Here is a 26,439-nt window from a genome sequence, read left to right as displayed (position 1 = left end):
TGTTTTCCTCAATAACAAAGTCACTGACATTGAATTCAGTTCTTATAAACTACGAAACCACAATGGCAAAAAAACTCGTATCAGCATCCAAGCAAACTGGTCATCAGTTTACACAATACATATATAAACATATTTTTTATCTGACAGCATAGCAAAAACACTAATCACTAAATTAACTAATATTAGAAACTTGAAATTATATTGTTAGACTGTTCATTAATGAAACACATCTTAGGTATTAGGTATTTCATTAAATTAGATATAAAGAGGTATAACAGAGATATAAGGAAAACAGAACAACAAACTACAATCTCATTTAAGTTAAGGTTTATGGATGCACGTATTAAAATCTGTTACATAAAGCTTTCTTTCATTTACCTTGTCCGCAGATTTTATGCATACACTTCCCTGCTAAAAATATTCCTTGAGTTGATAGCTATCTTAGATTTTTAAACAGCTGCGCCCATTACCATACTGCCTGAGTAATAAGTCATCCATCAGGCTGCTAGCAATAACTAAATGATACATTTTTAATTTTATAGGCTCGGAATTGTGCCTTGGCAAAAAGTTGGTTAATAAATAAGATTAAAATTATGCAATTTTCCTTCCCAAAGACTGTTTTTCTCAAAGAGGTTCTATCTTTTCAATGTTTTCTAAAGACCATCAAATTATCATTTACCCCAGTGTGCTCTAAAACAAATGTTCCAAACTGTCCTATGTCTGGCCATGAAAGACAATGTGTGTGAAAGTAATACATGACTTAGCTGCTGTATCCATTTATTATATTTGACACCCTGGCTGCCATTGATTAGGGTGCCCAGCAAGCGAAAACTGACAGGCCAGAGGAGTTGTTGGGGAAGATCGTTCTACAGCCAGACCTCTTCAGCTCAAAGTGCATTATGCTCTGCTCTCGCGTGCTTTGGGACCTATATTTCCCCAGAGAAACAGTAAAATTCATACAGCAAAACAGAGCTGTAATGTCATACAGCCAAAAAGCCTTCAAATGAAGCTGAAAGTTGGTTAGGAGCTGGTAAGTGACTTGACTGCACAGCATGTTCACATGCTGTATCGACCAAATGCACCACAACTGTCCTGCCTGAAGGACATGGACAGATCCCTGTGAACAGGTCTTTGGCTATATGAAGACAACAGAAGCCTTGATTCTGATACTCTTTTGCTGAATAACACTTTTCTAGAGGAGCTAACATAAAGAAGTTAGGTATAGATGTATAGATGATCTTAATGAGAATTGAGCTCTGAAGTAATGCAGGCATTTTTGAAAATTTGTTTTTTCTAAATGTATCTACAGTAAAGATTTATTTTTGTAATGTATCTACAGTAGAAAACAGGAGACTGTAATAGGTCTAGGAGTAGTTTAGATTAGCCATCTAGTCTACAAATGAAAAATGAGAGACCCTTCAAAGAAGGTTCACTTTAAATTATTCTTCGTGCTTTCTCTTCCATCTCTCTCTCATTGTAATATACATAAGCCATTACATAACAGCAGAAAAAATGGAAGAACTTCTTAAAAGAAATCCTACGAGAACCACAGCAGAAGATTCAGGTTATATGTGTTAGAATATTACCAAGTACCTATTTGAGTATTGAGTATGGTGCATTTAAAACAGAATACTTAAAGAAGCAAAGCATTTGCTGAACCTCCATCCTAATTTAAAATAAGTTTTGCAGAAGAATAACACACAATATTATGAATATTTCTCTATCCTGAAATTATACAGTACTTTCTTCCTCATAGAACTTTCCTGTTCTAAAATGTGAAGATGCTTCTATTCACCTCTTCAAACAGCAAAGATTGTTTGCCTTCACCGTTCTGAAGCTGCCTTCCAGAGATGGCTAAGTAACTTGCCTTTCTCTTCCCTAACAATTACGAGCAAACTCCCCCTCCTCAGCTACTTTTCACAGGAATCACACAACGTTTTGGTAAGCAAAAAGACTTCAGCCATAGACAGAAGAAAAAAGGAAAGCAGAAGAAAAAAGGAAAGCAGAAGAAAAAAGGAAAGCAGAAGACATTAATTTTCCACTGACATGCATCATGCTCACTCATCTGTGCACACCACAATATCTTTTAGAAGATCTCACTGCCATATCAGAATTTCTCAAATGAAAAGTCCAGTAAATTTTGGTATGGTTGCAAAATAATTTATTTCTGTTAATGAATTCAGATGCATTAATTAACCAGTTCAGACTAATAATATCAGAATAGCAAAGACTGATATATATTAGCATGCATACTAATTGCTTAGTTTTCAACAGTTGCTTGGCTTCCAGAAGCTCTAGTCGAATTCAAATGAACCTGTGAAGGAAGGATTTAGCTTCTTAAACAGCATTTCAGAAGGCATTTTCCATGATGTTTCCCAAGTGTGAGAAGAGTGTGAGAGGATGAATCAAATAGATGATGATTAAAATGACACAAAATACAATTTATTCATTCCATTTTGCAAGAGACTACCAGGGTGAAGGGGAATTTTCATCACAAGTGTAGGAATATCAGGACACCACATATTTTCAAGGTAATGGGGTTCAGCTGACTGAGAGACATATAAAGGCCTGGTTGAAGCAGACAACAGTTCCCACTCAGGGGAACATGAAAGAAATCATTTGGCCTAAATCTTTGGGGGCAGAAGGAACACCCACTGTGCTGTTTTAGCTTCAATCCAAATAAAAAATTCTACCAAATGCCTGTGGTCACAGAAAGGGAGGTTTTTCCAAATTGAGCAGACATAAATGGATTCCTCTTTTCTATATGTTGCAATAGCTAAATAACCAATTTGTCCAGTGTACTAGAGTTCCCTTTCTTATTGTTTCATACTATTATTGCAACATAAATGTTCATAATCTGCTTTATAATCTTTTATAAAGCTTTGTAAAGTTTCTTACAGTTATTGCTTATAAAACTTCATTTGGTAATATAACATTTTGGTATCAGCCCAGAGAAGTATCCATTCAATAACACTATCAAGTTATAGTATCTAATTTAAAACATAATGTCTATATAAAATTAGTTCTACTACTATTTTTACAAGGAATACATCATTTCCCGTTACACCATTTAGCAACGTTTCCTATTACCTCAAATTCAAAAACATGGTATATATCTGACTTTGAGAGAAAGGGAAGGAGAAAGGACAGACGGCACAAGTAAAACTGCAGTTCTAATTTTTGATTTGTTTTCAGCAAATAAATGTGTCAATCATTAAATTTTTTAGCTTTTCTGGAAGGAAACATTAAACTGGATTCACAATGACTCAGGGTAGAGTCAAATTAAAAATATGCATCTTTCTTGCATGACAATTTGTCAGAGACAATCCATAACATTTAATTAGGCATCTATAAAATTTCAAAATTAATTCCAGCCCAAGCTGCCAACAAGAATTTAATTCATAGGTATTGTTTTTTCTTTAACCTCCCCACACACAGATCTGCACTATAAACTGAAAAGTAGAAAAAAACCAACATTTATGATCAGTCTTAAATGATCGACTGAGTACCAAAAGAAGGTATCTGGACTTGTCCCAGTGCATCCAAATGTGTAAGATGACAGATTTACAGAGAAAGGCATCCTAAGGTGCCTTTTGTGCATTATTAGTTGTGCCCACTTCGAGATACACTGTGAAGGAGCATGGCTTTTACTTCACAGCACTGCAGACCTTAGTCTACAGACTAAAGAATCTCTTATTCATTTTTATAACTATAAAACCAGGCAGCTAAATACAGTCTAATGAGAACAATATGGGGCAGTTCAGAAAAACATCTAAAGTTGGATTTCAATATGATATTGATGCCTTTGTTCGTACTGGAATCCTGAAGGACTCTGCCAACAGCTACCAATCCATAAGGTACTTAAATCTGATAAACCCTTTAGCTTTCTACCTTAAAATTCTTAAGGTGTCTACAAACTTGTTTCTTAAAATGAATAAAAATGTTGCAGTATTGACTAGACTGAAGTGTTCACTATTTACCTCACATCTAAGATACAGAATACACAGCAGGATACATAACTAGATCTGTATTACTGGGTCTCATTCTCCATGTTCACAAAAAAATCTTAAAAAACAAAACAAAAAAAAAACCAAAAAAAAAAAACCAAAAAAACACAAGGCCATGCACCAAGTGTAGAGGAGACCACCATTTCATTTTGAAAGCACAGAACGAGTGACAGCTTTTCCCACATTTTTCACAAAAATCTCCTGACTAGGACACACCCACGGGGTGAGATACTTTGGTTGAGTTCCTCTCTTACAGAAATTCAAACTTGCATCTCCTCTTATAGAGGGTATTTAAACATCAGAAAAGAGCTGAAGATTCACTCAGGAAAAGAAAAAAAAGGTCTCTGTAGGTCTATTCCAAAGAATGTTTACTTGTGAAATTGTTACTGTACAAACTCCTGAAAGAGTCCTTAGAATTTCTGAGGAGGTACTCTGAGCATGTCCAAGCAACCAGGCTGTTCAGCAAGATGCATCAAAACAGATACCAAAATGTTTCAGCCATTTCAGCCATTACAGCAGTACTTCTGGACACATTAAGAATTTAAGGTGCTTGAGTATGTTTTACTGAAAATGGCTAAGAAAATATTTCTTGTTTCTTTTTGTTTTTCAATTCCTATATCAAAGGTAGGTGCTAACTTCATTCAGAGTGGAAGCACTCCATTTTGGATCTAGGCCTCTGATAAAAGAAACAAAACACATATGATACATAACTATTTGTGTGTGTGTGTGTGTGTGTGTGTGTGTGTGTGTGTGTGTGTGTGTGTGTGTAAATTATCTACAAAACAATGAAGCAAACACCAATTATAGATTGTTCACAGAGGCCATTCAGCACCCCGGGACTATATGTCATCTCATATGCTGTGCATATTTTACAATGATACTTTGGAAAATCTGTGTTTGCTGAAAACCCTTAACAGCTTATTTTAAGGTTGATACCATAAACAGATCACTTCCATATACAGAAAGTTCTATCATCTGTATAAATAACCTCACTTTCTTATGTGTAAGAACAGCAGAAGCAGTTTTTCTAACATTGAAAGAAGACAGACTAATCTGTTTTATTTCCAGATCATATGAGAACTTTGCTTTTAGAATGTCTGACTAAGCAAATACAGACAGATTTGCCCACATCTTCAGTTTGAGCTGAGATTGTCTTGTTAAAGAACCCAAACTCAACCACTGTGTTGTGGTGGAAATTTCTCTGAAGCTTATGGCATCCTTCACTTTACAAGGAGCCACAAACACAAACAATTAGCATTTGCTAAGCCAACTCCCAGTACTTTGAAGAAAATTCCTGCCCTCAAATAGCCCTTTAAGAACCAGGATAAAATAGAATTAATTAGTCCAAGAATTTTCCTTATAATAATATCCTTGAAATAAGTTAATAAAAACCAGTTACTCTAGGAACTTAGTTACAATGTCCTAATGATATTATAAAATAGAGTAAAATAAAACTAAACCAACACTGGCTATATGCATATGCAAAGTGGCAGCTGCAGAAAGTAATAATACCACATTGTGCCTATTCTGCCTAAACTGAAAATCTCCTGAAAGAGAGAGAAAGAGAGCTATGATTCCACTCATGGACAAACTGGAATACGGGGGGCGGTAACCTCTGAACGAGGCCAGCACCTGAGGTGGCATGGAAACTGCAGTGAGTTTCAACCTTTCTTCCAAACCCATTAGCACCTCTGGCTCTGCTGCATCTCGTTCCTTATTCCCTTCCTCTATTCTGGCAGCAGCCAAGGAGGCACAGCTCGGTGAGCAGGGCAGGAAGGCTGGAAATGGGCTCTGGATCCCAGATTTGGACTCTTGAGAGACTTCAACCACATCTAAAGGCAATCTATTTACAGCAGCTACCAGACACTATTATGGAAGATGACGATGAGACAGATAAGACGAGTCTTCTGAGTTATAAGGTTGCCACTCTGAATTCAGTGGAAGAACTAAGCTAAGATCCAAAAGTCCCTCGATAGGATCTCATGATCCTACAGAGGTGTTTAGGGGAATGTGCTTCTAGGAAGCATTGTATTTCCCTCTTGCCCAACTGCAAAAAGCTCCTGGAAAAACCGTTAATGGCTTTGGCCAAGTATTCTGAGGTGTTTTGCTGTTTTTCAATCTTCATACATTAAAAAGCCAGTTCTGTAGAAAAGCCTTTAGCCTGGGTTTTATTCTGCTTTCCCACCTCAAGTTTGCGATCATTAATTTACTATGGGTCCTTTTCAACATGCCACATGAAATCCTACAACAGAACAGTAAGCACACATAAAAAGACACATAACAATCATTGAACCTAGAAACAATGTTACTAAGGAATCTAGACCACAGAGAGTTGCAAGTCACCAAATGACTGAAGTCCTGGCAACTGACAAGGCAAATAAAATAGAGTTTTCAGGATAAACTGCATTTTTCAAGAGAATTTTCAAGATGACATTGACCACACTGACTAAAGAATTCTCAACTCTGAAGAAATAAACCTAAAAATATTAAAAATAGTTTTTGATGAGTATTAAAAATCTTATTCTAAGCTAACAAAATAATGTGCAAATTTATTCTCCTGTTACTGCACAGAATATCACAAAAAACAACAATAAAAGAACCATTATCTTCCATAGTGCTTTGACTGATGATGTGTGTATGCACATTTCTTCACAGTTATCCCACTTGACTTAGATATGTGATGAGAAGCTTTTTACCTCACTAAAACCATGGAACTATGCATACACCTTACATCTCTTTCTACTCTGCACCAATGGCATGAAGCAGAGTGCTAACTTCCTACTCTTCAGCTTCTCTTGAATTCCAGATTCCCAGAATACATGGGACTGAGGAGAAAAGAGATGGAGGATGGTCTACAGTTAGTATGATTAAAAATCTCCAGTTACTAAGATAAGTGTCTTATTTCTCCTCAAGCACTTACTCATAAATACATTACACTAATTCAGTTCATAAACAGCAAGTCTCTGAATCCCAGGGAAAACAGGAATTGGAAAACTGATTTCCCCCAGCAGCAGTATCGAAAGTGAAGGTATGACTATACATAGTGCTTGAAGGAAGAACAGAGAGAATTTTTTTTAAAAACTTTAGGCTTTTTTTGTATCACACTTTTATATAGACCAATACTCACCTAAAAAATGGGGGGGGGATGCTCAGCTGTATGATACAAGAACCTGCAGAGATGTCTTAAATACCTGATTCTGTTTAGACAGAAGGATGGCTGCCAGAGAGGAAGAGGCTAAACTCCATCTGCTTTACCAGGGTGGTAAGGTCAAAGATCTGCCTCAAAGATGTATCCTGGCTAACTGAAAGCATAGGATCACCTCTATAAATTCCCTTCTCTTTGCAGACTAGCCAAGTCTGTCTTTCCTTCCAGTGTGGAGCAAATGAAGAATGCTCTGCTCACCTTCTGCTGCCTACTAAGAAGGACTGATCTCAGTCAACTGGTCATCTGCGTACAAGCATGTTGCACTCTACTTTCTTAAGATTGGTGGATGTCACAAAATTTCCCACAAGGTACCTGGTTGTGTAGTCAAAATCTGGAATCATAGGAGCTGAGAAACATGCACATGGGACCACACAGATCATAAACAAGAATGTGCAAGAAAACTACAAGCCAAAAGTTTGACACAATGTCAGCAGTTATCACTTGGCTCTTACTTCTTACAAGGTATCAAGCATCCATATAATTATTGGCTCCCACAAACTAGTTAAGCTTTCCCCCCATTTCTCTGTGCTACCCAGAAGTTAACAGCCCTTATACTGTTCATTTCAGACTGGTGTGAAATATGACTATGGATGTGATTATAGGTGAAGGAAGCTGGATACAGCAACTCATCTCTTGTCCTCCACCTCACAGAGCAGAACTGACACACATGCTGGGGATTAGTGAGATAAAGAAAATATCACATTGTGAGAATTAGGCTCCACCCTTTCTCCTACTGCAACTAACCTGTGCTATTTTATAATTTGCTCCTCTGTATTACTTACAGCACACAGAAATACAAGATTAAGAGAGAAGTAAGTGTCCTTATCGTGAGTATTTATGTATTTCCAACTGTGCTAAAGTACACAGAACTCCACATGGTACAGACATCACAGGTCGATATACTCTGATTCTGAGAATACGCAAAAGTGTTTCACCGTGAAAAATGGGATATACTATTAAAGCAAATTTTGCATGTAGTAGAATATACTTTAATGAAAACTATTAAGAGGTTTTAATTACAGTATGTAATATTTTACCTCCTACCATGTTAGTCATTTGAAGAGAACAGATAATTTAATCAGAAAAAAAAATAACAGCTTTTGACTCAAGATTTACCCAATGAAGCCAAACTGCCATAGAGGATGTCTAATTACCTCCTGTATTTTCCCAGCTGGTATAAATGCAACAACCAACTTTGGTGGCTGACATGTAGTAGGAAGGCAGAGAATCTTTACCACTCCACTTTCCATCTCCTCAGAAGTTGTAAAAAAACCCCAAAAAACAAAAAACAAAAAAAAAACAAAAAAACAAAGACCAAGCAACTTATTAATAACCTCTTCACAAAAGAGTTGCCATTGTGCACGGGCTAGAGTGGGAGGTGTGATTAATAACTCATTTTATTCCTCCCCACATTGGCCACACAAATGGGAACAAGGCATGATCTGGTGTTTGGAATTAATCTCCACCCAGAATTCTTTCAAAATAACACATTCTCTTTGGTCTTTTTGTTCTTTTAAATTTGTACAAAATATTTCAACATAAGCCACTGTTTTCATCATCCTGTAAATGGAATGTAAGAAACAAAAAACTCATTCATTTCAGCACACTTTCATGAAATATGGTTTTCACATATTAAAGAGAACATTTCAGAAATAATGGAAAGAGAATTATTTTGAAAGGCAATTTTCAATTAATTACTTTTTAAATTATGCTGCCTGATCTCCAACTGGTGCCAAAAATGTAGAGTATAGTCAGTATTAATTTACTGATAGCATTAGCTCTGAATTATTTTTTGTTTGTGTGGGCGTCTCCCTAATTATCTCTTTTTAAACAAGTTATATAGACCCACTATTTGAAAAATGAGCTGCCAGCACAGGAGTGTATTTTACAGGGCCCTGATCCACACATAATGCTATGACAAAAATTGTACACCTTCATCAATACAAGTGCATTTGTGACAATTAAGTGATTAACTGTGAAAAGAGGTGCTTAAGCAATCCCAGTAAAAGTCCAAGTTTTTAAGATTCATTAACTCTGATCAATATTTCTAACTTAACTTTTGCCAAAATATGGGGAAAAATAACAAAGATTGTACATAGAGGGTCAGTAATATAGAAAATATTAATTACATGAGAATCCACATTTTTTTAATGTATTTCTAATGTTAAAATGACAGAAATTCAAATTAAATCTGGAATTCATAATGCAGATTGTGCACTAGGATAAACTTTGGTTTCAAATGAAAGCTCTTAGCCCTTTCTGATCTAACCATTTGATGTAACTCCTTTTAAAAGATCTAGCAACCAAATATAATTATCTGTTACATAAAATAGCAGCCAAGTTTTCATCTATCACAGTGAAAGTTAACAGAGTAAAAAAAGAAATCACATGCTCTCATACTGTTCCTACCAAAAAGTCTGTATGACCAAACAATTGTTGGATATCATCAACACTACAGACATATATACCTGCCAAATGTGCTCTTTATGTCTCCTGTCAAAAACAATGCTTTGCAATATTTGAGAGCAGCTAGCATGTCTCGTTAAAGAACTCAAGAAAATAACCTAAAAGGAAATGGAAAGACTCAATTTTTATGCAGTAACTAGACTTTTGGAATAACCTTGGCACTGCATTGTCATGTTCCATGTTATAAATTGGTGCTAATTACTAAAATGAATGTGGAATGTCTTCATCAACAACAGCAGTCCTATCCCAGCCTAATATCCGAGTAAGAAAAAATAAAACCTTTCTACCAGCAGGTTTTCTTTAATGCATGACTACATGTATGTTATAGTAGGTATGTCCATATGTACTAAACACATAAATGCATATACATATATTTACTATACAAAGGTTTTCTTAGAAGAAAGAGTACTAAAGAACATACCTTCAGAAGGATTCTGTAGTGGATTACCTGCCATAGTCCTATTTATGCATATTATCAATGAAGAATATTAAAAGAAACATATATAAATTGTTGCATACTAAACAGACTGAGGAACAGATATGTTGCAATGGACACAGCAGCATGGGACAGCTGAAAATTACAATTACTACAGAAGTTAGGAAAAATGGGGTAGACTACATGCTTCAGATTAAAACCAACTAAATAGTATAAAAAATGAAAAGAACTTAATTATGAAAAAAGTTCTGGCTGAATCAAAAATTTATCTGCTTGTGAAGACAGTGCCAAAACCTACTGATAGATGAACTTGGCCAAACTGTCATTTTCATAATTGGCTAAAATTAACACGTAAAAGCATTCTATATCAGTAGCATTCTCTTGTATTTTAACTGTAATTATCTTCCCTACTTGTTGAGAGTGCCATAGATGTTGTCTTTCAGCTACCCCTAATAAAAATATTTGCTACAATACTTCTAATAAGAAAAACAATATATGAGTATATTGTATATGCCATGAGTATATGCCATCATGCAGGTTAATCAATTGCAATTGCAGCCATTATCATAAAACCAAAATAGAATATAATATATTGTACTGCAAAATGAAAAACAAACAAAAAAAAGGTCATAATTAAATATTCTGGGTAAAGCACTTTAACCAGAATTTACTAATTCAGCCTGAGTAAACCTATATTAAATTAAATGCATTTAGAGATGTAAGCCAGATATTAATGAACATTAGGCTGTTCAGGAGTCTAGTAACTGTCTGCAACTTCTAGATAATGACCTTTAGGGAAAAATAAACCAGGCCTGCTGTGTGTCTGAACAGGTAACACAGATGCCTGTAGAACTGTTTAAAGCACTGGATAGGCCTTTCTTAGTCCACTGGTTCAAATAGGATGTTAATTAAAAAAGGAATATAGCACCAATGCAGCATCCGTTTGATATCTTTAGAATTCTTCCTGTTATAAAGCAAATATAGAATTTCAACATTAAATGTTGTTTTTTAAAGAAAACACCTTTATATGTTTTTGTTTGTCAAAAAGAGAGTAGAAATACACATCAGGCAAAAACCTCTCCTCTGCTGTTACTTTCAAAGCATTAATTCATACGTAGTGATTGACAGAAGGCACAGGGTAATATAGCAGTAATGAGACAAGTAAAATGTGTGTTGATGTCACAACTACTTTATTCCTAATGCATTCTGCCATAAACAACTGTGAAATATTTAGTAACTCTGTGACAATGCCATGGTTGGCCACTTTCCAAGAGTCAGCCATGAGATGTTAAAGACTTATCAATGCAAAAAAACTGTCTGGAAAAAAAAACCAAAAAACCCCAAGGACAATCTGCAACACTGCTTGGGAACCTGAAGCATTTTAATCTACTTTTCCCCATATTCAACTTAAGTAGTTTGAATCCAATAGCCATCAAATGAGGACATGTTTCCAGAAACCCATCTTGCAAAAGACAGTTTGAAAACCCAAATAGAAGGGGAAATTGCAACCATCTTTCACCATCATCTTTGTATTTGTGAGAGACTAGAGGGAGAAAGAAACCCTTGTTTCCTGTCTCGCGGAAAGCAAGTAGGTGCATAGCCTATAAAATACTTAATCAGTAAAATGATTTCAGAGTGCATGTTATGTGCAATGTAGAAGTAAACAGTTCTATGCCTTTGCCAATGAATGCGTTCACTCACCTGCTTTTCTATCACGAGCACATTGCTGTGTAAATATGGCTGTCCCTTAAGATGTAATAAACACTGAGTAGGGCTGGAGCCACGTCTCTTTCCTTGCAGATATTTTTCACTATCATCACTTTTTTTTTCTAAATATGCAATGTACTTTGTAGAACTTAGACTAGTATGACTGCACCATTTGCATATTCCACAGCTGACCAGCTCAGCAATGTTTTTATGCTAGTTATTAGTAATATTATCTACATCTATTACATCTTAATAATAAAGTGTAATTCTTATCATAATAAGACTACTACAAAGAAAGTTGGATACAGGATGGACAAAAAGAAATCATAGTATCTTATCCCAATTTTTTGTTTCTCATATTTTATTGCAAATAAAATTAAATTAAAATTAAATAGCTAAATATTATGAAATTATCAGAAATGACTAGTAACTTGCTGTAACTCCTAATCATGTATAAACATTGTAATGTTGCATGTATACTTGAGCTGAAATGTATCAACTTTAAATATTCATTAATGCCAATATAAAAATCAAGAAATATACTGGAAGAGGGTCTTTTTTCAAGGAATTTATTTCTGTGTTTATTTCACTCTAGAAAAGGATAAATTAGCTGGTATTTCACATTACTATGACAAAATTGAGGATCACATTTTTCATACTTTATAACATAGTACCATCCATATTTGGCATCATATTTATACTGTGTTCTCATGCTGTTAGAGGAGCTGAAATGTCATCAGAGTAATCTGTCACTCTTCAAATAAAATAATATGTTAAAAATAAAACATCTTAGACACCAGTGTGGCCCTACATAATGTTTTTCCGTTTGTGTGTTTGGAAAGTTTTCTTTTTAAAAAGTTGTAGTATTAAGAAGCATATTCTTTCTATGTTTTAAATTCTGCATTCTCCTTCTTTTAAAATAGTTTGAAACAATATCTAGTGCAGGTCAGAAATAAGTCCTTGAGTTATCATCTCAGAAACGTTAATTACACCAGGTAACATGTAAGTGACAGGGGTATCAGGCTCCATAAACATAAGGTAATATGTAGTACAAAAAATAGTACGAAGAAAAGGATAAAAATGGGAGATTAAGGCCAAGAGGGGAAAGTATCGAAAAAGGAGGAATATAACAAGGAGTGAGAGATGGACTTGTTAGCACAGATTGAGGAAAGGAGACAGAGGGACCACTAAAGATGGTCCAAGATGTTCAAAACCGAAGATGATGCAGCAGAAATTGACGTATCTGAAAAGTCTTACAAAATCACCTCAGTGCCCTCAACACTTTGCACAGAAAGCAGGCTCGCAGGCCAGGCTGCCAGCATCGCCGCCTGGCAGGCTTCCTGACTCTCTAGGTATCCAGGAAGCTGTTCCCTAGAAATTCTGCCCAGAAAGCCAAAAAAACCATTGTGTGCCCAGTTTTGAAGAGTTGGGCTTTCCACTGGAGATATTCACAGATTGCTCAGTTTTTCTGTTCCTGGATGTCTCATTTAATAGGGCTAGCAAAATACAATATCTTTTCTTAGTCTTCAGTTGCTTACAGTGAGGGACAGGCATCTCTTCCTACATACTAGATTTCCTATAATTCTCATCCTACTAACCCTTCTGTAAATCAGTTCCTTTCTGAGTTCACCTTTCTTGCATGTGGGACATATAGTGGTAAAAAGTGGGTCATTAAGGAACTTGCTTACCTGTAGTAGAAATACTTTGCTTATATATAATAGAAAAGGAAAGCTTGCACAGCAAATTAGTATCTTCTGCCAAACTGAACAACATAGCTGGGGAAACAGGCACACAGAGCCTTCTAATCTGTATTTCTGCGTGCTTGAAGGTTTAACTAGTTTTCCACTTAAGCCAACGGGCCTAAGACACCACCTTCCCTTACAAGATTGTCTTGCTTTTATATTCTCAGACCACCACGGCTACAGGAACACTATTATGATGTCCCAGTAATATATTTCTCCATGAACAAACTACAACGATGCTTCGTAATCATTTTGTGATCAACTACCACACTCAGCTCTTTATCTGCCAGTACCTCTAGTCCCACGGTACACTGCACTGCTCTCTACACTAGCGCCTTTCATTCCATTTCTATTTTCTATAATCTGCAAGATCATCAAGCTTTTTCAGTATGATTTTAAGATGTTTCTCCACTTTGGCAACAACTCCCAAATTTGGGTGAGTGAGCACATTCTATCAGCATTCATCTACTTTTTGTTACAAGATTAGCAGCAAAACTACTGATCAGGTTAGTCCCAAGACTGATCCTAAAAACACTGTTTTGTTTTGCAGTGTCCTCTCTTTCAGGACCCATTGCAGTCATTCCTTTAACCAACGTTACTTTTGTAATAGGTTACCTGAAGAAAACAGAGCACTTTTGTAGGCAGGAAGTGAGTTACTGCTCACAGTAACACGCCTCCAAGAGCTCAACAGGCCTCTGCCCCTAGGAAGTGAGGGGTTCCCACAAAACAAATCCTTTCAGTCTCTTGACTTTGTGACTGTTCTCATGCTCCAGCTGCCTCTTCCCAAAGAGTAGAGCAAAGGCTTTTTAATGCCTCTGTGCTACAAAGGAAGAATAACTAGATCATTTTAAGAAACAGTTCATTTGGCTAGTCCTTCTTGACTTTTCCTTCTTTTTTTCATTATATTTTTACCTGGTTTTAGGCTATTTAAGCCATCTAGGAGTAAAGCCTTGAGTGGATGATGAGCCCTTTAACCACTTCTCTGTAACAGCTGTGAGTCAGCCATATCACATGAGAGAAAATTTGTTTTAAGCACACTATAAACCATATTCAAATTATAAAATCTGGGGTTTTTTTAAACCTTGTACATATAAATGGTACTATATGGTCATAGAAGTGTTATTTAATATTTTTGCCCAGATGTCTATCATTTCAGAATAAAACAAAACATTTATGAGATCTCACTAGTAAGCATACATCTCTGTGACAAGTGTAAAAGTTAGTTAATTACTTTGTTTTAACTAACTTATTTTCCATTTTGCTCTGAATTAATATGTTAGCAAAATCATGGATTGTTACAATGACCCAAATGAAATGCATCTAGTGAAAAACAGTTTGCCACCATAAAGAGAATGCACTTTGGTCTCAGTCTCAGTTTTAAATATTTATCTATTAATTTATAGGCTAGCAATGTGCAATATTTATCCATAAATGAACATCCTATTGGAACTCTATAAAATAACACATACTGCTCCTATACGTAACAAAAGGAGAAAAAAGTCATACTAAGTTTACTTACTTGGTTAAGTATATCTTGTTTCTGTAATGCATGCAAGAAAGAAAGAACACGCATACATTAATGAAGTACAGTAACACTCAGACTCTGTTTTTATAATAGAACTATTTTAGTTAAAAGATTAGTGATGCAGATAAACAGGTTTAAGAAAGAACATAAAATATCCCATTTTCTTGAATTAGCACAGACACCAAGAAAACAGTTCTAGTCAGCATGCTAGTCTTGATTAATTAGACAGTATAAGCAATTTATTTTTAACCATCCAATGACAGATATCCAAAGAAAAGATAGTAAACACAATGTTCGTATCTTTCATCCTTGTGTAAATTAAAAAAAAAAAAAAAAAACTCATTGCCAAGAACTGTTAATGAAACAATTTAATCAGAAATGAATACAATGATAAACATTAGTAAGCACTGCCTTGGAAGTCATCACTACATGCTGCTTCAGTTTCTAGTAATTTCTACTTATTTTAATAAAGGCACTGTACTAAGTTTCTGCATTATTCACAAACTGCTATAAATATAGTAAGATGTACTATCTTAAAACTACGAATACTGTTGCAGACTATGTACAAATTATATTGATTGCACCAGATTTTTCTAAAATGGAGTTACCAGGTGTATCTTTCATACTTCCATAGAGTCAAGTTAAAGAAATTAAAACTTCTGGAAATCAGAAGGATCCTAGAGAAAACTTCTCAAAAGAATCTGCAAATCTGCACTATTTCCAAAAACACAAAAATCATTTGGAGGCAGATAGTTGCAACATGACTGCAAACGTTCTGCCAAAGTTGGGGCTTGGCTTCTGTGGGCAGACTAGATCATGAAATTTATCTTGCATTATGCAGTCACTGTAACAACCTTTTTGTAAGTGTTTGTTTTCCTGGTCTGCCTGCACATGTGCATTTATTCTTTTTATCCACATCCACGCTGTGGGACTCAGAAGCACTCCTCAGTCCCAGGTGCAGACCCGGGCTGCACCCTGACTGCTTGTTGGGCTGAGGCCCCTCCATACACTTTCCATCCTCACTTTTCATGCCCTGGTTAACCCCAAAAGAGGTAGGTGGGTAGCTAAGCAGGTCAACAAGAAATTATGATGCACTCCAACAGATCCCCCAGAACAGACGACTGATCAAGAGTCTGGGACTGCAAGCACACAGCAATGTGCTTCTACTGTCCAGACTAGATACGGTCTTTAGCTCAATCTACTTTCTTAATCCTTGCTAGCCTATTCAGTGCTCTCCACCAAATAAAATGGCTGAAATTAATTAATTTAGATAAATCCCAAATGATTGAGACATTATTTATAAATCACATTTTCCAGCAGGCTGATCTTAACTTACCTACAAGTCTTACATGAGGCGTAAAATCCAGTCTTAATTACATATGTTAACAGTGACATAGACATACAAGGAAGCAGGAAGGCAGAAGTTCATTAGCGTTTGTAGTTTAAGTCATCTCCCCTACACTGAAAGCTAGCAGACAGTAAAAGCAACAATGACAGCTCCATAAATAAATTCCCTATACTGGATGACCTTCTGATAATCAGCTTCACCATTTCCACGAAGCCCAAAAATCATTCACTCAACAAGATATAAAATAATGGAAAAGCAAGCCAGATGATTTCAGGTAACAAGCTTTGAATATCCATAGCTTATCTTTTGCTATTTCTGTCCCATTAAATCAGCTTGTGATAAAAAACTGTAATATAGAAGCAATAGAGGGGTATAAATTTTCCTGAGCCCTTTAAGCAGGGAGAAGCCTGAAACAAGAAATTCTTAAGCCTTTTTCTTAAGTATATAAATACGTCACACTGAAAAATCTCCTGGCATAGCTCTGTGTCCCACATTTATTAGTGTAAAAACTGACACAGCTTTCTGCAGACTATTGACAACACTGGAAAAATATTTGGAGTGCTTATGAGATAATAATCTAGGAAATAAAGAGCTAAAATGGAAAAACAAAACATTGGATGCTTAACAGTTTAAAATGCTATCTATAAAGCACAGAAGGGGAATGTTGCATCATGACTGATTTCAGTTGGAGCTTTGTATCTTGGATATCTCATGCTGCCCATACTAAAACACTCTAAGACTTTCTTTTAAATTTTCAGGTAATAATTACCTTAGTTAAACAGTACATCCAACACAGGGAGACCTCATCTGATCAGATACAATCCACTCTCAAATCATCTTCTAAAGAGTTTATCCAGGTAGCAGGCTGAATGCCAAAAATACACACACACCCATGCTCTGTGCAAGGGCAGTTCAGTCTGCCTTGGATTATTCACTCAGCTGCAGAAGAAAGTAATTTCAGCTACTCTGCTTCCAGTTCAGCAGCTTATGGCATGAAACCTGAGCTAATAAATCCTACTGAATCCAAACTAGCCTCACTGCTAGCTGCATTTTCCTTTTGCTGCTCTCCCTGAATTTTGAGTGCTAAGCAACATGGTGCAAGAGCTGTTGAGATCAGCCTGGGTCCAACATGGGCAACCCTGAGCAGTGTACATTAGGAGCACAGAGAAGGCTGCAGAAGTTGAAAGGAAAAAAAAAAGCAAACAGTGAGTTTGTAAATTAACATTTTACATTTTTCTAAAAAATGTCTCTGCCTTCCAACAGGAATCAATAAAGGGAAATCCTACAGCCTGTGCCACATTGGAGAACAAATGAGATGATCCCAGGATTCCCACCTTGTTTTTATAACCTCTGATTACTACTTTAGTAAAATAATGGAGATTTAAGATGATGATTTATAAGATAACACATACTACTTCAATGAGATATGAAATAATTTCCTCAGAAAGTTAAGGAAAAATTGAAAAGAGAAATTGAGTAGAATGACCAATATTATGTTGTACTAAGTTCAAAGTGCCAAACAACATTTCAGTACTTCAATGGGTTATAACCGGCTTACTTGACAACAATTCTTGCCTTTTACATCCTGAATGTAAGATCAAGTAATTTTCATAATGCTTAGTTCATTCTTCTGTTTTACATTCCACACAATGGAAGTGTAGTAAGGAACATTACAGAAATAGGTTTTTACTTAGCTACATTTTGAATCACACTTTATGGATGTGCTAACCAGATATAAATTGCAATCGAGGGTACCGAAAGAAAGCAATCTAGCTTTTTCTACCGGACAAAATAGAATATTTGCTCTAGTAGTGAATTTGTAGGCACAGTGCACACACACAGGTTTCTCTTCTGCTTAATTCGTTCCTTCATAACATGAGAAAGTTTGTATTACAGTTTATATCCCTATACCAGAAAAAACATATAAGAAGCAGAGTTTAAGAAGAAATCTTAACTGAACACGTCATCCTTTTCTAACCTTTGAAAATATGCTTAACATTTCCAATCTCTAAAAAACTTGCAAAGTACATTAAATTTACCATAACATTTTTTTAACTATTTAAAAAAGGAAGTGTCTTTCTGTGTAAATTATTCAACAGTTCTGCAGGATGTGGTGTTATAAACTTTTAGTTCTTCAAAGTATACACACTTATTATTTTCCAAACAGCCCCAATCACCCCAAATAGCTGATTTATAAATAATCTTCTGTTTCTAAATGCTTAGATTTGCTACGACACTTGTAAAATACTTTTCCCACCATTTCTGACCATTGAAGAAAGAAAAAGAATTACCCCTTCAGGATTATATTTTGCTAGCACTCCACTGCCATGGAATTCTTCCAAGACATCCTTAATTTTCTTGGTGGAATCTAGGCAAAAAATAAAGAGAAAGAAAATGAAAATACAGAAAACTGATTTACATAAAATGAACTTTAATTAAAAAAAAAACAACAAAACTGCTAACAGTTTTTCTGAATGCACATTAATAATTTCCTCTGGATGTATGAGAGCTACTGGCATGAAGAAAATGAGAACAAACTGTACCCTCTCACCAAACACTGTAAAAATCAGCAGATAAACACAAACACGCAGAAACATATACTCTTTGACCCAAAACTTGATTGCTATTAGGTAGTGTATTTCTGAAGGAACAGTTTGCAAGGACTATTTCAAGTCACTTTTTTTGTCCTTCAAACCTGAGTTATCTATGGAACATGCTAATTCCCAACAGCATTACTAAATCTCCTCTGGCATAGTTGCCAACGAGTAAAGGAACTGTCAGAACAGTGAGACAATATCAAGATAAAGGGAAAAGTCAAGGAAAAGTCTTTTTCTGAAATCACGTCACAGGAAAAACGTTGCTTTTGAAATCCCAGCTTTTGCAAACCTCTAAAATATTCTAACCGCTGTCAGCTCTAATAGCTCTAGGGCAACTTTTGTCTAACAGAATTGTCCAAAACTACTTCAGTTCAGCAACACATATTTCTTTTAACTTATCCATTTTTGTTTTTTTCAAGTTATAAATGTCTACTTGCTAAATAAGACAGTCATTTCACTAAGTATCCACTGCATAAAACCCTTAAACTCAGATTAATTTAGACTATGTCATTCACTCAGTTATCCCCTCCACCTTTTTAAATATCTTATCAATAAAAATAAATGTAATTCAGTTTTGTCTTTAAACACAGCAGTCAAGTGCATAATGGCCAAAACCCTGGAGCAAACCATAGACCAGTAATGAGTAGCACATTCATTACAGAAGAAAACAGGTATACTTAATGGGTGCATATTTATTTCTATGGCAAAATCTGGAGGGAAAGAAGGCAAGCAAAGAGTGTGAATAAGAACAGGACTATGAGCAATCTGTTGGACATCAGCAATTCATTAAACACTTAAAATTACAAACATCAGAACCCAGCCTTACTGATTTTTTAATTATATCAACAAAATACAGAATTGTAATAGTTCTTAAGAGTTAAAGAAATTCCTCATCTACAAACTGACTCTAAAAGGTATATTTAATTAATTATGTGACTTAGAAGGAGAAAATATGACAGCAAAGAATTCAAAAAAATATTTTTAAGTTTGTAACAGCTTTAAATAGGAGGCGTTTCACACCAGTAAAGTTCAATTTCAAAGGATACTGGAGGAGGGCTTTTCATTGGGGGGGGGGGGGGGGGGTCAGAGTTTGGGTTGTAATACCAATGGCTTCTCCCAGTGTCAGTCATTTTATAATCCTTTCTTAAGTGAAAACACCTGACACTTTCTGTGTGGTCACAACACAAGAGTTTATTTGATTAATCAGACACATTTTGACTTTACTTGTCAAGTTGGAACTAATTGAATTTCCCTTGTCTCATGGGCAGTCACAGTAAATATTTATTTGATGAGCAGCCATCTATAGTTTTACTGCTATGTGATCTTAAATATAGCAAACAATTTCAATTTTGTTGCCTACATGAAAAAAGAATCAAAAATTGTAATAAAAGAAAGGTAATAAATCAATACCTTAAAAAAAAAAGTTCTATAAGAACTGTAATTAGAAACTGTTCAGTTGGACATGGTTTTCTGATTAGGACAAGTACAGAGATTGATAATTGACACAAATTTCTATTTCACTTGGTCTCTTATATTTCAATATACTTATGGTAATGAAGTCAACAATCATGAAAAAGGCAATCCAAGCTGAGCAACTACATGAAAGTGGTGTCCGAAACGAACCCTAAAAAAGGATTTTTCTGATTTTTGGAAGAAAAGGGGAAGAGGTCAAACATACATGAAATAGCAAAGGAAGTCTCCCCACACACATTCTGTTACACAAGGAAAATATCTTCCTAAATTAAAAAATGGCCCACTTGCTAGAGACTTCACAAGAGTGAGTGGAGGTTTTTCTCCTAGGAATGAGCACACTTCTTTCATATTTTCCCAGATAGATTCTAATCATCTTTAAGTGAGTATTGTGCTTAGGCAACTGTAATTAAAATTGAAAAATAAGTCTTATGTTTCTAATTGAAAATATATTAAATCTTTGCTTTTAATTTGTTCAGATTCTTCTAATCAAATATGATTAAGATAGAAAAATTCTCCATTCCATCAACTGCACAACTATTCTCTCTTTTTCTGCAAGTCAGCTTAATGCAGTCATCCAGAAAGTGTAGCAAGTTCCATGCTTGAAAAATCAGTCAATAAAAAAGGGTCTGTGGATCTAATTTCTGCATCAGTTGTCCCAACAGAACTCTCTGAAAGACTTCCAAGGTCTGTGCAGGAGCTATATTTATTACAAGCACCACACCATACATTTGACAACCGAGGCAGAACCAATTTTCAAAATCTTTCATTCCCAGTCATTCAGTTGTTTTTCAGTCCATGTAACAGTATCCAAACTAACCTGAGGAGACTTTATAAAATGCTGTGAAATAACATATCAGGGTTTTAAGTTGAATGCCAGCTAACATTATCTGCATGTGTACTCTTCAACAGAGTCGACGTTCTCTCAGAAAAATTAGTTGTTCTTCTACAGCCTCTAAAAGGCAACTAGTACTAGCTGCACGTTCCATTTTTAGTAAGTTGACCTGGAACGGTATGAGCCTCAAGATCATTCCTACCTGGGAACCGCACTGAAAACAAACAAGCAAGCAAGCAAGCAAGCAAGAGACATTGCCTTAGAAAGCTCTATGCCAATAAAAAGAAGAAACTCTAATCAAACACTCTCTCAATTCTACTGATGGAAAAAATCGCTGGGTAAATGCTTTCTGGCAAAAACAGACAAAAGTTTCCAAAACTTAGCAAATTAGCATTCAAGAATGGATTCACATTCCTCTTATTTCTGATATAGTAAGTACATTCATTTAAACTGACCTTGGAGAAATTCTGCTCCTTTACAGAAGTTACCCAAACTAAAATCACAGGTTTTTTTAATAAAAATAGAATTCTTGAATAACATTGATGATTTATCAATAATAACTGTTCTTTACATATAAGGTCTAATCAGGTTCAGCCTTGGCTGAACTACTTGCTATCATATATTAAAAGATAGCTCATTTCCGCATTTCCTTTTCTGTTCCCACTGATAAAAGTAATAGGAATATGTTTTTTATGTTCAAAGCACTACTCTCAAAAGTATTTTTCCTCACAATGCTCTCTAGGTTTTACAAAGAGAGCTAAAAAATTTCATCCAATATCTCACTGTTTTATATCTTGATTACTGCCACTTACTTTTCCTCTTCTCCTGTTAACTCATTATCTCCTATTCCATTGCAAGCAGTTATTTTTGCCTGTGATCTTGATCCATGGCTGGAGCACTTACTAACAACAGATGTTAATCTCATGTATGCTAGTTTCTAGCATGTATAGGCTAGTTTCTAGCCTATTCACTCTGATCCAAATTATCTACGTAATCACTGGAAAATGGTGATGGAAGGCAAGTCTCAAATTCGAACCTGTGTTCTCACTGTTACCTCTGCAAGTGTAGATGTTCTGCACGTCTTAGCAACTTACTGCTTTTTGAGAACTCTCAGTAAATTCATAGGCACCACTCATGTGTCCAAAGTTAAATATAAATACAGTCTTTAATTTCATTGGATAGCGGTTATCTGTTGGCTTTTTTTTTTAATTAAGGACAGATTATTTCTGTGTCTGGGTCCTTTTATTCCAAGCTCTCCATGAGAGAGAAAGTTTCTAAATATGTGCAGACAGAGCACACAACCTCTTATTGTAGTGTTAAATCCCATCTTATCTGCAAAGCTACGACTAGCACAGTATGAATTTCAGGTACCATTAAATATAAAGCTTTTTGGAGAAGCATTTCATCTTTTTGTTCTCATAATTTTAGTATATTTTTTTACTCACTAGCCCAGTGCTTTGGGCATTTGCCCAAAATATCCTGTGTCTTATATTCAATTCTTTCTTCTACCTGAATGGATTTAAACCCTTATCTCTCTACCTGTCTTCCGTTGCAATTTGGATAGAATACAGCAGTGTTCACTGAGCCAAGGAGACGGAATAGGAGAAAAAGAAACCATGGCCCTGGAGTTAGAGCTTTTCCTTGAGAAGGTGAGAGATTTGGGCTTCCCACCTTCTGCTCTAGTGAGTCTGAGGAAGAAAAAACAGGCTAAGCATGAGACAGAGCTGGAAAGTTCATAGGAGAAAAGAAGCTGGATTTCACAGAGTGGTGCAGACATTTTATTTTAAAATAAATTAAGACTTGAGCAGACATATAGATGAGACTTGAGCTAATGCTGTATTACTTCAGACTACACACAAATTAAATAAAACCATAGCATCAGAAATAATAAGCCTGCATACATAACAACATATTCAGTCCCTTTTTCTTAACTGTTCTTCAGTCCTAACGAAGTTACATGTTCTAACTGAAGACAAATTTACATACCAAATTCCAAACCATTTAAGATGTAGCTCACATTAAAAATTATGATGCATTTTATTAAATACCACAACTTCACATGAGGAAGACTGAGCACTGAAGACTAGAAGTCAGTGTACCATTTTTCCTTACTCAGAAAACACTGACCAGTAGGAGAAATCACATTCCTCCACATTCTCTCCCCATCCTCCCCCAAAATCCTTGGAAAGAGTAAAAACAAAACAAAACAAAATAAAAAAAAACCCAAACCCAAAAACTTTCCCCCAAAACACTAAGAATTATTTAAAAGTCAGCTTAAATGAATAAGAAGCTGTACAGGCAAACTGTTTTACAATTTGAAGTGAAATAAGCACTACAAAGCAATAGATTACAAGCAATTCCATTATAAATACAGATGTGTTTTTCAAGCTTTACAAAAATTCATAATAACCTGCATACTTATTGGACCATAACAAATTTTGACACCTACAATAACAAGTGAACTAATAACCACTTTCTACATCTATTTCCGTTTCATAACCTTATAAAATATGAAAAATATCACAAGTACCTAAAGTTCTCCAATGGTCAAGTTCAGCATATTATATTTATATTATTTATATTTAAAAGCACCAAAGTTTTTAAGAGATTTTCTATACATCATATTATCCTTGAGAGATGGAGAAAACAGACAAACAAAACAAACCACACACATACACTGTAGCCTTCATTACACAATTTTCTTCATGTCAAGAAAGCCTGGCCAAAACTTGAAAGTTCTGCTTGATAGCTAAGTCAAACAGAAGCATGGAGAAAAATCCAACTCCCAGCTGATATAGTAACTCTTCTATAGGTTCTTATCCTTGTATGGATTTTTCTTTCTTTTGTGGATGCAACTATACACCCCCCCCCAAAAAAGACATATATATGTATATATATACACACATATGCACACACACCTTTTTTCTTGTGTAGCTTATTTCATTCAGAGAATCAGCACAATGCTTTTGCTCAAGTTAAGCCTATGCCTATCAACCTTTGCTGGTCTAGAAACACCAGAAATGGCCAAGGACTTCAACAAAGCTTTACCCAACACCAAAGGGTAATAAAACTATTCGCCTTCAAGCAAAAAAGGCTATTCCAGTAAAAATACGGTTTACCTACCATAACTCCTGCAGCATGTTTGTGTTGATAAGAGATGCCTGACTGATGACACTGAACCAGGAAAAGCCAGTAGCTCAGACGTGTCCTGTGCCTGACACCAGTGTGGCTGCAGGCTTCCTGGCAAGCCGCTTTTAATACAGGTCACGCCTCCATTTTGGTTTATGAACTGAAAGTGGACTTCTGATGCAAATTTTGCATAAGAAACCAACATTTAAAACCTTAAGTTTTAAAACCTATTAAAACCTTAATGCTCAGTTTGATTTTTTTTTAATTGGTATTTAAGATCAAAAAATCTATTGTGGCCTTGAAAACAATGGCCAGGCTGAGAAAGGGTCCCCCATCCAGTTGTCTAAAGGTGTCCTCTCCTCACTAGTTGCTACCGATGACTTCTGTAATGCTCTCTAAGCTGGAGAATTTGAGGCTACACCTCAAGCAAATCGCCCTCCCACTGAATTCTGTGGCAAACGATTAGCAAAAAGCTTCTTAAGAAATGCAGGCAGAATTGAATGATGCTGCCTAAATAAGGAATGAGCTTAGGAAGGAAGAAATAAGTACTGGACAAAAAGGTACTCCCGGGCTTCTGAGGAATTGCAGGTGATTTCTCTGCATATTTAAAAATAATTGGGGGGGGGGGGCACTAGACTTTGCCCTAATCATCTTTTGGATTTGTAAAACTGCTTTACAAGTATCTTACCTAGCTTCTTGTGGATACCTTGGCCTCCTGAGGGTCAGAAAATTAGGGCTGAAACAGTACCCGGGCTTGAAGGATCCTTCGAGAACAGCTCTGAGCACTGGGTCCGGTGGGGAGGGGTCGAGGAGGGGGGCAGGGGCTCCTCCGGAGGGACGGTACCGGTGGGCCAGGGCTGGGTCTGGCTGCCTGGGCCTGTCCCCCCACCCCGAGGGAGCAGGGCCCCTGGGGAGCCGGGGCCGGTGCCGCTGCAGCATGACAGGGCAGCGACTGACAACCCCAGGCTGGGGGAAGCCGGAGGGTGGGCAGCGACAGGGGGGCTGGTGGCACCCTCGGGGCCCTGACACAGGGTTTCTCCAGAAACACCTTGCTTCGAAACCAGGAAGGTCTAAACGTCTCTTGAGACCCCCCCAGGTCTGTCACGTCTGAGCCTGAAGCCCACACAAACATTCAGCAAGTCACCTTGCAGCTCCTTCTCCCTCTTTTCTCATTTCCTGCTTATTTATAAGTGTTCACCACATCTGATACAGGCCGCCTGTTCATAACCTTTTCCATTAGAATAATAGATGAAACTACTGTCTATTAAATTAAAGGAGTAATTCCACGGACAATATATTTCACCCCAAAGAGCAGTTCTACACGCTAACTTTCTACAAGGGAAGAATCAAATCAGTTTGGTCTGCAATTTATCAGGAATAATTTCTGTTGTAAGTGAAAACAGGGGATGGCTTTGTACATTTGAGATTATTTGCCCTGCCTTTGAAATTTGCATTTTACAAAGTACAGTAGTTTGCCCATTTTTATTTGTCCCCTAAATTCTTCTTTATGATTTCTAATACCAATACGTTAGATTAAACAGGTGCTGAGTTCAAACTTTAACTATGGCTTCAAAAATTATTGAACAGGATATATGAAAGTACAGCATAGTCATATATATCTACCTATACATTTGAACACACACAGTTCTCTTGTGGTTATTATAAAATTAGAGTTACTAAAAATACTCTGAGAAGTGAAGGGAAAATGGTTGGGAACTGCCAAAATGCCTAAAATTAAATATTTTCCAGACTTTGTGTCGTAAGTATTTTGAAACATATTCTAATCAACATGGAAGCAAACAGCTATTGATACTTTATAGAAGTCCACAAAATAACAAGAGATCAAAAATGTTAAAATTAGAATTAAGAAAGCATTACCATGCAATTTTCCCAAGGCTCTATAGATAGGCCGTAAGATACTTTATTTCCACCTACCATGTTATTCTTATTCCTGATCTTTTTTCACTAATGG

The 26,439-nt window shown here is 36.0% G+C and overlaps 1 protein-coding gene across 8 annotated transcripts in view; it reads right to left on the bottom strand.

Annotated features, from left to right (window-relative positions):
* The window catches only part of DGKB (diacylglycerol kinase beta), a 360,499-nt gene that overhangs the window by 276,486 nt on the left and 57,574 nt on the right, over nucleotides 1-26,439 (bottom strand). For 5 of the 8 annotated variants that reach the window (XM_064506349.1, XM_064506348.1, XM_064506347.1 and 2 more), the window contains exons 3-4: nucleotides 18,728-18,804; nucleotides 15,083-15,103 (exon numbers count right to left, since the gene is read on the bottom strand). In XM_064506349.1, the coding sequence (XP_064362419.1) occupies nucleotides 15,083-15,103; nucleotides 18,728-18,804 (98 nt within the window). The remainder of the gene's footprint in view (nucleotides 1-15,082; nucleotides 15,104-18,727; nucleotides 18,805-26,439) is intronic. The other 3 variants (XM_064506350.1, XM_026105126.2, XM_064506352.1) reach the window with 1 other exon arrangement.

The sequence above is a fragment of the Dromaius novaehollandiae genome, chromosome 2 (genome assembly GCF_036370855.1).
Source record: "Dromaius novaehollandiae isolate bDroNov1 chromosome 2, bDroNov1.hap1, whole genome shotgun sequence".
Lineage (NCBI taxonomy): Eukaryota > Metazoa > Chordata > Aves > Casuariiformes > Dromaiidae > Dromaius > Dromaius novaehollandiae.
This window is presented reverse-complemented; position numbering and strand designations above follow the sequence as displayed.